Source organism: Gopherus evgoodei, chromosome 9, assembly GCF_007399415.2.
Source record: "Gopherus evgoodei ecotype Sinaloan lineage chromosome 9, rGopEvg1_v1.p, whole genome shotgun sequence".
In the NCBI taxonomy this organism is placed as follows: Eukaryota; Metazoa; Chordata; order Testudines; family Testudinidae; genus Gopherus; species Gopherus evgoodei.
This window is the reverse complement of record NC_044330.1, coordinates 89,261,123-89,280,308: the sequence shown is the minus strand read 5'-3', so window position 1 is coordinate 89,280,308 and position 19,186 is coordinate 89,261,123. Positions and strand designations below refer to the sequence as shown.

General features: G+C 42.0%; 1 protein-coding gene across 4 annotated transcripts in view; it reads right to left on the bottom strand.

Annotated features, from left to right (window-relative positions):
- Positions 1 to 19,186, bottom strand: part of AMOT (angiomotin) — a 99,658-nt gene that overhangs the window by 50,775 nt on the left and 29,697 nt on the right. For all 4 annotated transcript variants that reach the window (XM_030575337.1, XM_030575338.1, XM_030575336.1 and 1 more), the window contains exons 2-3: positions 9,531 to 9,692; positions 7,041 to 7,941 (exon numbers count right to left, since the gene is read on the bottom strand). In XM_030575337.1, the coding sequence (XP_030431197.1) occupies positions 7,041 to 7,894 (854 nt within the window). In that variant the 5' untranslated portion in view covers positions 7,895 to 7,941; positions 9,531 to 9,692. The remainder of the gene's footprint in view (positions 1 to 7,040; positions 7,942 to 9,530; positions 9,693 to 19,186) is intronic.

Sequence of the window (19,186 nt, the reverse complement as noted above, 5' to 3'; positions counted from 1 at the left end):
AGTATGAAAAATCATGTAAAGAAGCACTTCAAAGCCACTAACCAGCTGTGTGGAAAAAATCCCAAACATAACGACTGTCCTAAGCTCATGAGTACGTTTGTACAGGGATGGCATAAGACACTACCTTGAGATCCACTCTGTCAAGCACTCCAGAATAGTGCTATTGTAATTCAGAATACACTGGCAATATATTTATTAAAAATCAAATCTGCACTGTTGAAAGAGGAGAACTATTTCATGTGTTTACACTTTTATTAACTTTACATGGATAAAATATTAAACTAAGGACAGTTGCCAGTCCTGTACTGTTAATTGCATAGGCTCTGTTGCAAAGGTCCTGCCAACAAAGAATATCCTTGTGCAATTCAGGATTCAGATTTAAAAAGGAACAGGCTATGGTCTTGTTTATTACTGTGCCAGCTGCAGTTGGCTCACGTACACCGAAATACTCTGCCAGTGGAGAGAGTTAAAAGGAGGTGATAGCCAACTTGACAGTTGGGATCAGAATTTGGGTCTAGAGGCTTCCTCAGTCCCAGCACAACATTTTACGGATCACCTCTGCACCCAATATGCAGAGGATGAGAGTCTGTTACAGACCCGTCTAAACAACTTTAACTCAAGCTGTAGCAGCTCATGCATGCAGCTCTGGAGGTCCCCAGCTCACATCCCGGTGTATTGGTCAAGATGGCAGCTGTCACTTGAGCACTTCACTCATCTAATAGAGTGTTCAGCCTTAGGGGAAGGAGTGTCAGAGCTCTTCCCTCCAGAGACTCCCTCTGGTTGATGTGTGGAACAGCACTGTCAGCCTGCTTGGGGAGCCACGGCCAGCCCTGGAGGGAAAACACTCTCATACTGTTGTGGGAAGGAGCAAAAGATGAGGAAACTTGAGGATCTCTCTCCCTCTCCCCATCCCACCATACATTTCCCACGCACATATGCCCACCTCCTTTAAAAAAAGTTCAGTTTGGTGAAGTTCTGAGGACACATTTTATTTAACAGTCTAGTTCTCTAAACAGTGTCCAATACCTTCTTAAAAGTTATCCTGGTACAGGACAAATTTGGTATTTCTCATTCTGTAAAACATTCCTGTTCTGCTGCTGTAACTTCTTAACCCTTTGGCTGCTGCTCAAATTCACAGGTGGAATGCACTCACAATCCTGCATCAGGTATGGCCAGGAGGAATGACACCTATTGTGCCGCTCTGAACTGCTGAACTTAACAAGTACATCCAGTGGAATACACCTACTGGGCTTCTCTGAAGAACGTACCAGGGATGTTAGGTGGAACATACTTGCTGCACTGCAGAATTCCCCAGGTACATCCTTCCATTCCATCCAGTGAAACATTAATTAATGATTGCAAGTGCTTAGATGGATTGGCAGCTAAAGGGTTACATGAAATATTTGTCAGAGGATGTTTGAGCACTTAGAATCGCCTTCCTGTACTGTACAAAGCTCATGCATCAATTTTTCATACACATCCAAAGAGGAAACATCTGCGTTAATCACATCTTGTTACCAAGATATTTTAGAGGTCATATATTCTGAGCTTCTGCATGGGATATACTACCTCGGGTTACATGTCCTATGCCTTATTTAACATAAATGCATGCCACTGTATCCAACATGTGGTTGTTACTTTTAACTGGCCTTCTGGTCAAAACCACCCCTGTTTACATGGAACAAGTTACATCTGTTGTCTCTCATCACTAGGAACATAGGGTAGAAATCCCCACTCTAGCTTGCATGTTCCCTAGCAGGCTAACAAACGCAGCCAGAGAGGCAACTCACTGTCACTAAGTACTGGTCTCGTTATTGTCCATACCATTACTACCCTCTAATGACTGTGATCCTTACTGTTTGCTAGCAACATTATTTCAATGAATGTATTTCCCTAGGAAAGATCAGATGCAGCATGTGGTTTTCAGGGATTGGAGAACGAAAGAGAAGATGTGCAATTAATTTCCTCAGCAATGTTCAGCTCAGATGTAACGTCTGGTTATTTCTCTACTGGGAGGTCACTGCTTTATACCCTTTTTTTTTTTAACCCAGTAGTGGAGACTGAGGCAAAAAGGTCAAGAGACTTGCTCAAGGTCAATGCTTCAACCAGGAGAGGAATCCTGAGTCTTCCTGACACTCAACCCTTTCCTCTAACCATAAACCCTAAAAGAGAACCTGCCCCTAACATTCCACCTTAAATGGCCACAAATGCCTCACAGAAACCTCTGAAAAAATATCCCAATCAGAAAAAATTCTGCAGATGAAGCTAATCTTGAGCTATTTTATTAAATCATCAAGGAAAGTTAGATGAAAAGTTAGACTTTTGCTTCTTCAGAATTCACTGGCTCCTGGAGTTTATTCCAAAGTGACATCATAATCCTCTGCGTGATGTCAATTATTTCCATAATAACCTGACCATGATGTCAAACACTGCACTATGTTGACTGACAGTGATCCCATCAGTTTCTGCATGAATTTACATTTTAAATAAATACGTTTCCAACCCTTATGTTTCCAAGAAAACCTTCCAGATATGAACTGACGTACTCTCTGTCCGAGTATGCAGCAGATAGCCTAAAGCAATAATCAACACAGGTCAAATGCCTCCATTAATCTAAATGGTTTGTTAACAAACACTGCAAGCCTAAGAAGGATCATTTAAATGTCAACATTATTTACTTCTTCAATACAGATCATTTTAGTGGAAGATTTTGTTACTCTGCAATGGTGAGTAAAGTTTGGGAAGAGTATTATTCTCTCCACCTCTTCACCTGATGGCAGGTGAAGAAAAAGCAGAAAGAGCAGGTAAGTAGTGAAGGGAGATAGCATTTTTGTGCATGTGGTCCTGATAACAGTAATAATTAAAAGAAAACATCTAGTGGAAAAAAAAGTAGATATTGAAAAACCACAGCTGAGCTATTGCTAAACAGAATACATTTCCCAGATTGCCAAGAGGCCCACAATCTCAGAGCTCACCTACACTGCATCTCACCTTTTACAATTAGTTGGTTCCAGCACTGACCTGAGAACTACTACCTGTTCTGACACTAGCTAGATGTCTGATCTTGGGCAAGCCACAAATTCTAAATTTCTTTACTTTCCCTACTTGCAAAATGGGGTAATACCATCACCTTTTTAAAACACCCTGAAATCCTCAATTGCAAAGTTCAATATACGAGTTCAAATTGTTATTTAGTGTTGTTAACTCCTGCAATTTTCTCGTGTGGTAGTTGGTGGTTTTCTCAAAGGCCCAGCTCCTGGATTCTTCTGATAATGAGAGAATTACAACTGTCACCTTATTTTAATATAGCATGTTTCTAACCCTCATAGGTATGGAGAAGAGCTTGAGAATATGACCTCAGTGAACCACAGAGACTCAGAAACCAGAAGACAAATAAAATGAACCCAAAACGTTTTGTGATTTTTGTTTTGTTTGTTTGTATTTGACTTCAGGATTTTTAAGCCAATCTCATTACATTTGAGGCCCAACTCATTATTTTTGAGCAAATGGGCTTGGCAAGTTACTAACCAACTCAACAAATACTTCACTCTGTGAAAGACAATGGCTATCCATAACTTGACGTTTTATGCATAGCTTAAAAATATATTTTTTTAATTTACAGTTCTGCTCACTACATGCTAGACATTATCCAAACACACAAGAAAAAGCTCACCATCTATGTAAAATAAATATATATATTATCTATTAAATCTGTTCCAGTGTACAACTGAATGACAAGCTATACTGGATGGGGACATCAGAAATTCCAACTGCAGAAGAAATTAGAGCAATAATTTTAATCGAATGTTTCCCAAATTGGGAACACCAACTCCTAAGGGGCCTCTTCACTTTCAAGACTGCATCTTGAGAGAATTCCTGCTTCCTTTCCTCTCCCTGGTGCATCTCTGTGCAGCATACAACATGGAGCGGTGCAGATTACGTACTTGGGTTTGTGGTTTTGCCCACTAAAACAGAAAGTAGGTATTTTAGCTGTGAGGGCACAGACTTGGAAAATACTACATAGTAATAAGAACACCAAGCAAAACAATGTAGATTCCTGCATTAGAAGCCTGAATGTTGCATGCACTGCACACATCACATAATGCACAAAGTCACCAGGTAGAAATAAAAAGACCAGAGAAGGTGCCTAGTTCATTAAAAACTCTCCTTCTCCCCTTCATGCTCAAGCAGTTATACTCCCCCTTTCTCCCACAGCCCTCCTGTCCCAAACTTGGAAACATTAACCAGCAAAGTGAGCAGTCTTCACATGATCAAACAGACAGCTGAAATCTAACTGAAGAATTTTCATTCTGCTTCCTATTCATACCTGATTATCATCTACCTTGACACAGCTCAGGCTGCAGAGGGGAAAACAGGATGCCGAAAAAAATACTAATTATGGGCCTAATTCTACAGCACTCATACACAAGTGCAGTTCCACTGTGGGCAACAGAAGTATTCCTCCACACATAAGCTGATGGATCAGGCCCTAAATGGGGCTGGAACTTGAATTATTCATCATGAACACGGAAGTGCAACAGGCAGATACTAGGGAGAGAATCAGGTCTGTGATTCATCTTACTCGTATTAAATTATTTTTAAAATTTCTAAAAGTGCCAAGTAATAACATGGATGTGTCAGCCTGAATCCCTGGCTGGCCTGATATTCCATGAATCCAATGTCATTATGAACATACACATGTTCCCAAACTACTACCACCTAGAAGCAGGTGAGGCAGACAGTTTGCAGCTGGTGGGTTAAACTTACCACACCAACCATTCTTTTCCCAGACTCAAGAGAGTGAATCATGAGAATGCTGTGAATTCCCTAGTGTTTATCTTGCTCAACCAGTTTTCATTTAACTGGGTTGTTAGGTCATCCTCAAATTCCACTAAACAATGAGGGGGAAAAACCCTCAGAAGTGGGTGTGGTTTCAACAGCAGAAAAGAAAGATCTTTATTTCCTTTATGTGCAGTTAAAAAAAATTATTTATCAGGCTTTGTTTGGGTTTTCAAATATAAACAGCCCTGGTGCATGGACAAGAGAGAATTTTGAAGATTTTCAGCATTCCAGACGAGGCTGCAAAGCCATTCATTGCCCGTCCCTGACTCTGAGGCCATGGCTACACTGGCGCTTTACAGCGCTGCAACTTTCGCGCTCGGGGGTGCGAAAAAAACACCCCCCTGAGCACTGCAAGATACAGCGCTGTAAAGCCTCAGTGTAAACAGTGCCGCAGCGCTAGAAGCGCGGCTCCCAGCGCTGCAAGCTACACCCATAGAGGATGTGGAGTACGTGCAGCGCTGGGAGAGCTCTCTCCAAGCGCTGGCGCTGCAACCACACTCGAGCGGTAGGGCTTTGAAGTGCAAGTGCAGTCATACCCTCAGAAAGTGTCCCCCTTTTAAAATGCTCAGTCCATTACCCAGCTGCACCTTTAGCAGCACAGAAGGTTTACTATTTTAATGACAGTAGGTTTAAGGAAGGAGGCGGGATGGGTTTTGCTATGCTGCTCTGTAATTTATGGATTAGGAGTTAACAGTTTAGTCTTCTAATTGTTCCACCATTTCAGCAGTTGCTTCCAAAGGAAACCTCTATCCTATGCATCTATGCAGGTTAAAAAATAACCTCGGTGGATTCACAGTGCTTTGAAGACACATTTAAGTTGCTTCCCGACACCTGAAAACTTGCCAGTTGAATCTCCTCTCTGAATCCATTCTAGTACCCAGGCTCCAGCCAATACAGACAAATAGGCTGTTGGTGTGGTTTCAAACGCCTCTCTTTGTACACAGAAAACAGGCTAAGTCTCTGATACAAACAATATTCCCAGTGAGGGATAATCGTTAAAGGTCTCTTGCCCTTTTCAGCTTGCATAGCAACTTGTGGCCTTGCCTATGGATTTTGTGAACCATTTGCAACCAACTTCTACAGTCATTAGTCACATTGGGAAAAAAAACAAACCAAAAAAACAGCCTCCTCCTTTCCTGGCTTATTTATTATTTATGTAGACAGGTCAAAGGGCCTTCTCACCAGGCCAGTTTGCTGCAGAAAGCATTTCGGATCATGAACAATGGCGAATGAAGCCTGAAAATAGCTTCCAACAGGGCTGGAAAGGATCCACATAGATTCAGATTCTCCAGAGCTCTGAATCTATTCCAAAAACATTGGCTCTCCTCTTTCTTCCACCCCACTCTTTAGACACAAATACACACAGCCTCCTCCGCCTACTTTTGTAATACTTCACTGACTTCATGTTTCTGCTTTAGAGCATTTTCCAGCCACAAAACAAGGCAGAAATTATTACACTGATGTCCACTAGCTTGAAACATTTTAAGTGGGTTTCCACTTAGTTTAAGAGAGAAATCTGATCCACCCGGGGCTGGGTCGTAAAGTTAGGTAGGACAAAAGAAAATGTAGGTCAGAGCCAGGTTGCATTCCAGTTTAATAAACTTGATCGGATTCACCCACCCAGGATTCAGTATTGACCCCAGATCAGATCCAGCTCCTGAACTAGAGCAAACTAGAACCGGTCAGGATCTCAATTAATTCAAGGAAAAAAATAATGGCTGCTAAACAAACCAGTCTGGGATGGTGCACTTTCCCCTTTCCTAAATGATCTCATATAAAAACATTTAGGTGTGGTTTATACCCTAATAATCTATTTTCCTGGCAGATACAGTTAAAGCCTGGCTTAGCCTTGCAGCAAGAGACTGCATGTTTCAACAGTGAATCATGCTATAGCTTTGGCTTTTTAGCAGAGTGGTTGCATGGCTCAGGAACCTGAATAAAACTCATTATGGACCCATCTATGCTGCAAGATCAAACTTTATTTTAAACAGCATTAGGCCACTACGACAAGGAATGTGGCCCCTAACACCTGGGATACAGTCCTACCATACTATAGCTATAGTCTAACAAAACAGAGACAGGATCTTTGTTCAAACACAACCAGCAACAGGAGGCTGAGTTTTGCCCCTTCTTTGCTTTCTACAAAGATAAAAACCACCGAGTCAGGAAGGTGACTAAGCAGTTAAGGGGCTGCTTACCTGACTGATCCATACTCAGGAGGATGCTGATATCTCATCATAGGCCCATCAGATCTATTCTGCTGGCTCATGCGATGATCAGCATAGAAATGTCCAGGGTCCTGAGGTTTGCAGTTCATGGGTGGGGTGGACATGTTTTTGTAAGGGTACTCTGGTGGAGGGCCCCGGTGCTCTATCACTTTTATATTAGCCTGGGGAGGCGTGGGCACTGAGTTTTTATAGAAATCATTGGAACCGGAGTTTTTGTAAAGGTCATTTGGCTGCTGGGGGGAAAGTGGAGCACTCGTGACGGGTGCGTGGGCCTTCACACCACTAGTGGCCAACGACAGCTGCATCAGCCTCTCACTAAGAGAGCGAACATGTCCCTGCTTGAGGTCCTTAAGTCCTTCATCCTGATGGACTTTCCCAGGGTTCACTCGCTGAACTGTAGGCCGCCCTTCAGTCCTCATCTTTTGATTGGTTACCCCCGTCACATAAAACGCTGCCCCAACGCTAGCATGCGGCTGGCCCCTGAAATACTGTGACTGGACTTTGGCTTCTTCGTACGTTGGGAGGTCTTCACTGTTCTGAAGTCTTGGAGAGAGCTGCTTCTCCATGATGCTATTGTCCACTTGAATCTCCTGGCCCTGGGGCTCCTGGCGGGCAGCATGAGTCACAAGCTGATGGTCCTGGGTGCTCAGCCCTTCGTTCTGAGACCCTGGACTCCCACTGCTGTTGAAAGGGGGTGCATTTCCTGTGGCTTGTTGATGTAAGGCAAGGAGGTTGCGGTTGTCATTTGGGTTTCCGTATCGGAGCTGCTCCTGCAGCAGACGCTGTAAAACTGTCGTAGCTGTTTGCTCTTCTGAATTCCTCATCTCAAACTGTGGTGCCTTTGGGGTGGAATGCAAAAGCTGCTGTTGACCTAAGGAGAGGAGACATGGTTAGCAACTCTTCACTGGCCATGGAAGGAACCGTTTAGGACCACTGGCTCAAAACTGAGGAAAAATATAAGTTAGATATAAAGGATTACAATGAGGGTCATTAAGTTTCTCTGACACTGGAAGGATCAGCATAAAACGGTGGCGAAGACTACATTGACTGCTGGCGGCAGGGCTATGGACGGGAAGGCTGATCACTGGCAAAAAGGAGACCTATAATTCACAACACGGTAGTAAAAATGACTGAGCCCTGTCTACACTGTACCCATCCCTGCCAACGGTGAATTACAGTTCCCATTTTTGCCACATAAACAAGGACCAAGACTAGAATATGGAACTCAGCATGTAATCTGTTAAGTTTAAGAAGAAAACAAGAGATACACCAAATAAGTTATATGCTTAGAATGAAAAAGGAGAATCCTCATCACTTGGGTCATTTAAAGTAAACTAATGAACACTTGACTAAATGGTCATTTTTTAGAGTAGCTGTAATTTTGGGGGCAGATTTGTAAAGCCCAGTCTCCCTTTTTCACTCAGTACTATATACTGGTTTAAGTGATGTCATTTAGATATCTAATTTTCTGACATCCAGGCATAGCAAAGTATTTAGACATCTAAATGACATCAGTTGCAACCACACAACTACAGAGGGAGGGAGGACGCACTGGAGAGAGGAGGAATCATCAGATTGAGGCCCACAAAATCCAGACTCTGAGTTCGAGTTTGAGTTTGAAAGGAAAAACATTGTGAATGGTCATTTTCGAAGTTCACAGATTACTGTTGAGTACATAACTAAGGCCTTGTCTACACTAAAGGGAAAAGTCAATCTAAGCTACGCAATTTGAGTCACGTGAATAGCGTAACTTAAATTGACGTCGCTTAGATCTACTTACCGCGGGGTCCACACTATACGAGATTGACAGGAGACTCTCCCGTCAACTCCCCTTACTCTTCTTGATCAGGTGGAGTACAGGAGTGGAAGGGGGAGCGAACAGCAGTAGATTTAGCAAGTCTTCACTAGACCCACTAAATTGACCACTGATGCATTGATGTAGACAAGCCCTAAGTAAGGGCTCGATGGTCAGTGAGCTAAAGTGGTCAGACAGGGGACTAAGCCATTGAATTGCCCATTAGAGTTGCAAGTATTCAGCACTTTTGAAAACCAGGCCCAACACGTCCCTTATTGGGCATGCAATACAAAATGACCCAAAATCCAGAGTCATTTTTGAAAGTGTGAGCAAAAATAGTTTGACCCAAGTGACAGACTGTGGCAGAGCCAGGGATAGAATCCAGATCTCCTAATTCTTCTGAAGTCTTCTTCATTATGAGTCTTAACTACACGTCCATCCAGCCTTCTCTACTCTGTCATGACAGCTTACAGTGTAGATACATCAGCCACAAACTACCGCCTATGATGTACTGTCAAGAGAGAAGGCTCTTCTCCAGAGTCTGCCAGAGAAAAAATTAGAACACACTCTATTCCATAAAGCCTTTTCAACAATCTGGGAATTCAGATACTGAACCATGCACTGGAATTTCACTTCTTTGAAATCATATCTATTATGGCATGTACCTTATTTCCGTCACTTTGACTTCCTCAGTCAGGAGGAGCAGTTCTGATACATGAGGGGACACCTGGCCTTCCGCCTGCAAGTCCAAAATCTCCACTCAGAAATGGTTTCAGTCCCTTCAGTAACTGGGATCACTTGATGCTCTCTTCACTCCTCAAAAAATTCTGAAAAAGAGAGAACTTTTTAACCAGCAGTTAGGAGGACACCAGGAGTTACAAAATTTGGTCAATATTTCATGCTCCCCAACCATTCACCTACTGCCCACTTTTCCCAAACTTAAGGATTTCATTTCCTATGAGATGAACAAATCCTACTGCCCAACCTCCAACTCCAGGCACTTCTTAGTCATTACAGTTTTCTGCCTTGAGAACAACTGTTGCCAAATCATGCTCTGTCTTATTTGTGCCTCCAAGAGAAACAGTGATAAAAACTCCCTAATTCTTTAAATCCATTGGTTTCCTTTTTGGTAGGACTGAAAGCTGCACTGCTGAAGATGCCTGACGGCTGCCTTTCAATAATACCATGCATATATACATCAATAATAAATATAGTATCTTCCATTAGAAGATCTCAAAGCACTTTACAATCATCAATAAATTAGGCATCATAACATCCCTGTGAGGCAAGTATGAATTGTCCCAATATTTACATGGTAAAAATGGGGAACAGTTGCCACAGGTCTTGCAGAAGTATACTGCAGAGCCCAGATCTACCTTCCAAATCCTGTTCTTTAGCATCCTCCTTTGCCCTCCATTTAGGATGAAAAGCACTACAGCAATTTAAAATAATATTTTAATATCTTTGAAACCAGAGGGAGACAAAAATCGATCAAACTTCTACATCTATATAAAAATCCCCCTATACGTAAACAAATTCCTAGGTTTGTTCTTGACTCTCTCAAACAGAGATGTTAAATCTACTACTAAACTAGGTTCTCTGAAGAGGGAGTGAATCATGCAAAGGAAGTGGAACATACTTACGCATTTTAAGAACAGACAATTATAACAAAACAAAATAAAGCAAGCAAAAAATACCAAAATTAGTCACTGAGGTGTATAATTTAACATGATTTCCTGGAATGTTGCAAAAAATAAAGTCAACAGATGCAGTGAAGGAATGCAGACATAAATGCTTCTGTCTCCGTCTTATTACGGCACACATCCACACCCAAAGAAATGATCTCAGGTCTGCAAGTTAACTACTTAGAGTGTCATCAGCAATTTCAATACACATGAACAATATCTAACTATGGAACAAGCCTGTGTTGTGTGGTGCACTACATGCAAGATGGTGGCTAAGAACTAACACCTAATGTCAAATTCTTAACAAGTGACTTAACTTGAGAAGGACATACTGAAAACAGCTGCCAAAAATATGCAGCAAGAGATCTTTTAAACCCAGGCTTTAAGATAGCAGATAACTATAGTAATTTCCAGCCTCTTTTCCCAACATTGCACAACTTAAGTTCAAGGATCCTTAGTACCACTCGTATCAATATCATCGTTTATTCACTTTTTACAAAGTTGCCCAAAATAACCTTTTTTATGAAAGCACAAAAACGCTTTTATCATGTAATATGATACTGTCTTTCCATCCAACTAACTTCTTTGGTGTCAAGTGGGCAAAGGAGGATTGTATCTTCCTGTTAAAATGCAAAGTCATTTGAGGGAGAATTCCATAAATCCTGCTTCTCAGTTTAAAAGATATCTCAACAGAGCAATTCAATCTCTGTGTGTTTAACACCCTCTAATATTCCTGAAACAGTAAAGAAGCACTAAGTATCACCACAGTTATTTCACACACACTCTTTTACATCAACACAGCACTAACTTCTTGCACTGATCCAATAGAAGAAAAAAGACCACATCCCACTGCAAAAATACTACCAGCTGTGATTAAGGAACACTAAATAATCCACCTGTACTTTTGGCCCAAATTAGGAACCATCCCTGGAAAACTGGGACAAGAGGCGAATCCAGTTATACTATGGGAATGCTCTAGCCAATGGATCCTGCTTTCTTGAAACTTCAGTTGTTAGCTATGTTATTGCTAACCCAACTTTGTTAGCTACACCTTATTTAATTATCACTCACAAAGACGGCCTTGTGCAACTTGCTTCTGTGGCAAGATCCTTGTATTCTGCAGCGCTCCTGTGCAGAATGCTGGAAATTCTACGGCACATCCATTTAAATGGAGGTTTTTATGTAATTAAACATGAAAATGATCCATACAATCAGTACTGCAGCTTATGTGTTATTTATTTGGATATTAAGTTCTATTTATGCTCTTCCAATATTTTCAGTTTTCAATGTGCCAAAGATGTCTCCATTGAAAACACAGAAGTGCACTGCAAGTTGTCATGGAGAGGTTGGAGGTTTTGGCACCTGGAAAGGCATGGGAGGCTGGAGGCTGGGCATAATCACATTACATGGTACCTATGCCAAAATGATTGCCATTGAACTAGTTCATGCTGCCACTTAAATGGTCAACTTTAAGTTTCAGGCTTAACCATTAAGATGAATGGGCCACTCAGCTCTACTGTTTCAGACAGCCTGCAAAGTCGTTTTCTTCCCAACCATAAAGGCTAGAAACCCTTTTTACAAAGAAAGATTCAATTCTAAAGTACAATTCTGCGGCAAGGGGCCAATCAGAGGAGAACTTCATGGGCTGCATCTATGCTGACAATTTTAGCAGTTCTCTCACCACAGTCCAGCACCAGTGAAAGCCCTAGAATAGGAATTTAAACACCATGGTGACATCTAACCATCCTCAGACACACATTCATGATAAAGCAACAGTGGGGGGGGGGAGGAAATATTAAAAATTCTCAATGAAGACAAAGCCCATGTGTGCCTGGCACTTTGCAGACACACAAAAACAAAGCTCCCCCACTCAAAGACGAAACAACTATACCACAGGAGTCCCTTGTCAGTCACTCATTTCACTTGCATTAGAGAAGAATTTAAAATGATCACATGAGCTGGCTATCAGGAAACATGGCAGTACATTTCTGTGCATCACATATATTTGCCTGCATTATGAAAATAAACTGACAAATGAAATACTCACCACTCTTGGTGAGTGACTACGATGATATAGCTACTTATTACCCTGCGTGGAGTGACTGCAGCAGTAAGAAGAACACAGGTGAACGGACGCATCTCTTTTCTGCTTGCGAAAGTAAGTGGAATGTAAGATTCCAGGTGAATGCAGCCTGTACGCACTTGCCCTGAAATACTGCTTAGCCAAGAAGCTAATTAGCTAACACATCAGGTGGGATAAGAACAGGTTCATCTCCTCCTCCTCCGAAGGGCTGAAGTACAGTTAAGCATGTTCAGGTTTAACACTCAATCCTGTACCATCTATACAAATAAAATATAATCCAATGGCTTTATGGACTCACAAGTTCCATACTTCCAGCCACTTCAAAGTGGAGAATAACAGCATTCCCAAGTAGCTTAATGGCTTTGCTGGCTGGTGCTATGGACTATTTCTTTAGAAATGTAGATATGATCCAGACCCTCCCCCAGGCTGGTAGAACAGACACAATTTGGCTCTCTGTCAAACACACTTTAATAGGCAGCTGAAAAGATCTGCGGCATCAGAGGTCTTTGCTTGCCCTTGTCGGGCTCCAGGAGAATGGTGAGGAGATGCTTAGTGTGAAGGTGATGGTCTTGGACTGTGTCAGAAATTAAAAGGTATCTCTAGAAGTGCTTAGATAAAGGGGAGACCATGAAACATAATAGATACTTTAGACAGGACTGGGTAAAAGCACAGAGACTAGCTCACATTCTGAGTGATTTGTAGCGAAGAAAGCAAGCTTCCTCCTACCATATAGCTTAGATATGGCCCAAATCCTGCAATCACTTATTCACATGAGTAGCCCTAACACTCTTCAGGCCACCTGGAAATGCAGCTGCTGTGCACGCGTACACCCACAAACACACCCTTTGAAGTGGCTGGAAATGTTGGGTTAATGAGGGTGAGAACACAGAGTCATTTAATGACTGATGCAGGTCAGGGTGCCAGAACAAGGGGGGCCATGCCTCCCCACTTTTTAATGAGGGCATAGTTTGGGGGTAGGAAGCCACATTGCCCGCCCCAAACTGCAAGCCTTAGGCAGGCACAAAGCGGTGCAGGCAGGGGCTGCTGCGCTTAGTGGTGGAGGAGCTGATCAGGTCCCCTGCCGAAAAGCGCAGTCCCTGCCCACAGCGCCAGCCTCTTCCCGGTGCGGGCCCCTCCCAGTGGCCCCACTCCTGCTCCTCTTAGCCCCAAGACCCCACCCACTGGCCAGGCCAGAAAGCCAGGGACGTTGCGGGGAGCCCTGGACCCTCCACCTATCCTGGGCGGCACACGCCGGGTCCAGGTGGCAGGGACAAGGGCTGGGGGCTGCTCTTGAGGTCCCGGCCCAAGACAATTGGAGGGTCCCCAAGTCTACCACCACCTGGCTCCAGCTTTTTTCAGCCTGGCCAGGGGGCAGGGCCTCCGGGGGAAGAGGATGAGCAGGAAATGGGACCACGGAGAAGGCGGGGCCTCAGGGCAGGGCCTCGAGCCCTGCTCCTCCCACTTCTACCAAGGTTCCAGCACTCCTGATGCAGTTTATAACTAAGCATTCTTAGCTGTACTCCAACCCTTCCCAAGGAAGAGAGAGGAGAATATATGGAAGGATCGCCCTTGAGAATAAAGGTTTTAGAGGTATACATGCCCTTTAGCTCCAACACCCAAAACCCCAGGGGCATGCATGCACAAGTCCCCAGAGTTCTGATAATACTTTACCATCTGCATCGGTTCACAATTAAATTTCAAAGTACAGAGCCCACAGATAAACGCCATCAAAGCAAATCTCTTGCCTCATATGTGCTTCCCTAGGTTAGATTCAATTATCCCTTTCTCAGTTACTTGTGTTTGCTGACTGTGTCTCAGGTGATCTTGCAGGTGTGGCACCCAGCAGGTGCATTTCTCAGTGCCAGCATTACACATCTTCATACCAAAGAGACAGAGTCATCACATGAAAGAGGAAAACTTCCTCCTTTTCGCTAAAATGTGCCACTTGGAATCATGCAAATTACACACAAGCTTTTAGCATTAGATCATCAGGCACTCTACTGCAGTGAGGGGCTCAGGAACCTAGGTAGATCGATCATAGTTCTAGTGACTGAGACAACTCCCTGGTACCATCTTGGCAAGAATCGTACAGTGGCTAAATACCCTCCCCACCTGCTCACCATATTGAAAGCGGATCAAAGGGAAATAAAGGAAAGCTTGGCAAGTCTGAACTGAAAGCATTGAATGAAAACCTTCCTTGCACTGACCTAATAAAAGTTGAGTCATATCATCAGTAAGGGTAAAAGGCTCCTCAGGAGCCTGAAGGAGAGGTGAAAAGACCTCACCCATACTCTCAGTTCCTGTTCTTCCATCATAATGAAAGTATCCGTTTCTTTATGAGGACCCTATCAAGTAATTTTAGCCCAATATAATTTAGTTTTTTTTATTGTAAAAAGGAAGCAGGAAATGCTTTACAAAATCCAGTATAAATAGAAATGTTTCCTGGGCTTGTTTTTAAATATTTCAGTAAAAAGAAGTGTTAAGGGATTTAAAGGTTCTGCAGAAGTACTGCACTGGAAATCCAAACTCAACAGTCTTGATTAAATGGGTCAGGAGCATTATTCCTGATATCTTGGTCAAACTGTAAGATCTACTGACTTAAAATGTATCCAGCTGTTTCCAGTGGATGTGATATTCTTCACTTCTTGTCCTAAAAAACTATTATACAGAGTTGGTGTGTGCTCTTACACAGCTGCTGCAATGGACTCCAGAGGAGACTATTGTTTAGCAAGAGACCTAGTAATTCCTGAACATCTAGGGTGAAATCCTGACTCCACTGAAGTCAATGGGAATTTTACTGTTGACTTGCATAGGGCTAGGATTTGACCATATAAGTCTGCATGATATAACTAGATCAATTTTGAATAGACTTAGTTATACTAGAATGTGCATGTTTTCTAATACAGACCAGGCCTTACGCCACATTAAGGTCATTGGTGAATTTTATCAATATATATTGGGCCAAATTCATTCTTGCTGAACTTCATTGACTTCAATACTTCTTCAGTTTTTTAGAGCAGCTTTGTGAATTGTCAAACCCAAACAGCCTTTTGAATTCAACATTTAGTTTTGTTTTTACAGACACTTGATTCTTTACTGCTGCTAGTACTCAGGCAGCGCTGGGCTTCTGTTGTCAGCAGCCCCATCCCACAAATATCCCAAGTATGCGTCAGCCGCATTTTCATTTCATTGTGTGGTTTCTCCATTCCTTTGCTGATTTAGTCCAGGCCTCTCTTTTGCATTCTCAGATAATGAAAACCATGTGAGGCTAAAATAAAATCTTCAAACACGTAAATCAGTTTCATCTGCATTATCAAGACTGAGCAAAATGTTTAGGGCGATTCATTTGTCCCTATAAATAAGATCAAAATGTTAAGCTGTGCATTAGATAAAAAGGTCAGACTCAACTTCTACATTTTAAAAAGCAGAATTAATTCCTACAGCATAACACACAGTGACCAAGGAAATGCATTACCTAGTCAGAGATTTATGTTACATGTTGTTATTCTTAGGTAGTTTTTGCTGAGATGTCAGTTATGACATACCAAAAAAATTCACCTAGTGCAGATCTCTAATATTAATAAAAACTGGCAGTGGATAAGGAGGAAAAAAACACAAAAAACTTTACCATGGCCTGAGGTTAGCATAGAATTAATTCCCTGGATTTTGCCCATATATCACAGCTCTAACCTTGTTTAGGGTCAGATTCTAAAAGCCCTTTTCAGGCGGAGAGGCACTTTATTCCGCAAACAGCCATACTGAAGTGAAATGGCTACTGGCAGAGTGTGGGTATCAGAATCTGGCCCTTCATTTTTTCAGGTTTTTATTTGTAGAAAGAAGCCAAGTCAATACATATTTTTCTATCCACTGGCTAAGTATTGACAGCGTTTTAATTATTCATGAGCCTCACAGACTATAAATATCTCCTTCTGAGCAACTAGGACCCAATCCTCCTCCCGAGGGACTCCCCAGGCTCGGTTGTGGTAGTATTGAGACAACCCTATGTCACAGACAGGCCTGTTATGTGGTACCAGTGGTATGAGATGAACTGCAAAGCTTTTTTTTTTTTTTAATGAAAGCTGGCTCAAGATCCTGTGTAATTAATGTTTAAAAAGTCAGAGCCGTTTAAAACTCATATGCATTATTCTTTCATCATAATGATGTGTGATTTGCATTTTTAAGTACTTTATGAATATTAAGTCTCAAAACCTCTGGGAAATGGAATATTATTGAACCTATTTTACAGATGGGTAAACAGCAGTACTGAATGGTTAGGGCTGATCTACACTTAAATATTTTGCCAGCATAGCTGTCCCGGTTAAGGAGTGGGTTTTTTGTTTGTTTGTTTGTTTAACAATATATAGCTATGCTGGCAAAAGCCCTAGAGAGGATGCAGTTATACCAGCAAAAATTGCTTTTGCTTGTATATTTATTTTGCTGAGGGAACTGGTATAAGCTATGTTGGCAAAAGGATTTGTTTATTGATTTAGGCTGCATCTACACTAGGAAGTTTTGCCAGTATAGTTATACCAACAAACCTTTTAAACTTAGGTCTGGCCTAGGTGACTTTGCTCAAGGTCACAAGAAATCAGAGACCTTGTTTACGCACAAAACTTGCACCAGTTTAATTCGAATTGGTTATGAAAATCAATTTGCTATAAACAGTGCAAATACTGATGAAGTGACTATTAAATCATATTACACCTGGTTTATATCCATTTGCTTAAGGTCCATAACCAACACAACTTAAAGCAAGAAGTAAACTGATTGAAGTGTCTTCATATTAAGAGCTTGCACCAGTTTGACTAGATAGATTTTTAAATCAACTTAGTTAAATCAGCGTAATTGTCTAGTATAAGCAACATCCTAGTTTTATGTTCTAACCATTACTGGTGTATTATATGAATTAACAGTGGTTGCAGGGGAAACAACCAAAAAATATTCCAAGCTCCCCACGATTTTCACATACTTTGTTCTAAAATATAATTGTGATTTAAGCTTATATGCATATGTCACTAATGATTCCGAATCTCAGACAATATTAAAGAGTTTCTTCTGTTTTTTAACCAGAAGCTTGCTATTCAGAGATAAATTAGGCAAGAGTCATCCTGGGAACTAGAAGTTAAAAAAAAAAAAAAAAAAGGCTACAGAGATCTGAATGGCAGTGCTTATTTCTGAGCATCCTCTGCAGGACAGCGAATGCAGAACTCTTTGGGCCATTAAGGAAAACACTTGAAGATCTGGCTGTTATAAACAGGGAGAGGGTACTTGTGTTTTCATCACCAAACTGGCAATACATGAGTTGCTCACCACAACATGACATGTTCGATTTTATTAGGGGTGGCTAACTAGCATTGACTTCCTGCGCTACATCACTGTGCAAGACTCTAGCACACAGGCCTGGCTCGCTTAAAATCACCGCAGAAAAAACCACATTTAATACATAATTTTAGAAACAAACTTCAAGGCAGTCTATATTTCTCCACTGCTCAGGGAAAGGGATGTTTGTTTATTTATTATTTATTTTTAAAATATATCACTCATCAACTCTACCAGATCAGAGCCACTCATTCATTCCTCAATCTCTGATCTCTCCCTTTAGTCAACTGTTTGGTTCGCACTTTAATGGCCATCAATATACACAACACATTTATACAGATAAGATTTAATAAGTTATTATTTAGAAAATACATCTGGGTGTCTAGTAAAGAAAAATTACAACAGCTTTGCAAAACTCCTCTTGCTTGGAGGGGTTTAACAGACAAGAAAAGTAAATATTATACTGCAGACTTAAACTTTAATTGGTCTTATGATTCTTTTGCTTTATTGTTTCCTGTCATCCCACAGTGGGGGTTGGGAAATCTTTGCCTGAGCTGTCCAAGTTTCATGAGAGTTTTGCAAGGCTGAGTTATATGCAAATTACAGAAATATTATGGTTTTATGGTGTCTTCTAATATACTTAACTGCAACATTTTCATACAGTCAATCTAAGCGGTAAATCCAATCTACAGATACTTGAAGAATGAACCAAATATTTTTACAAGAACTGAAACTATCTCCATGGCACTGGGCCTGCAATAGATTTACTCTATGTGGTTGGCTGGCAGGCACTGCATTCCATAGCAGCTTTGAGATGCACTCTCTTTTTCTCTGAATAGGAATTTAACAAATTAATGAATCATGCCGCCAATCTGGATTCATAAGAAAGCCATTTGCCTCCTCTCTCATAAAAGACAATGACCTAAAGAAGCAGTTCTCAAACTGTGGGTCGTGACCCCAAAGTGGGTCATGACTTCATTTTAATGGGATCGCCAGGACTGGCTTAGACTTGCTGAGGCCCAGGGCTGAAGCCCAAGTCCCACCGCCTGGGGCTTCTGCCCTGGGTGGCACGGCTCAGGTTACAGCCCCCCTGCCTGGGGCTGAAGGCCTCGGGCTTCAGCTTTGGCCCCTCCACCCAGAGCAGTGGGGCCTGGGCTTTGCCCCACCCCCCAGGGCAGCGAGACTCGGGCGGGCTCAGGCATCTGTTCCCCCTCCTAGGGCCATGGAGTAATTT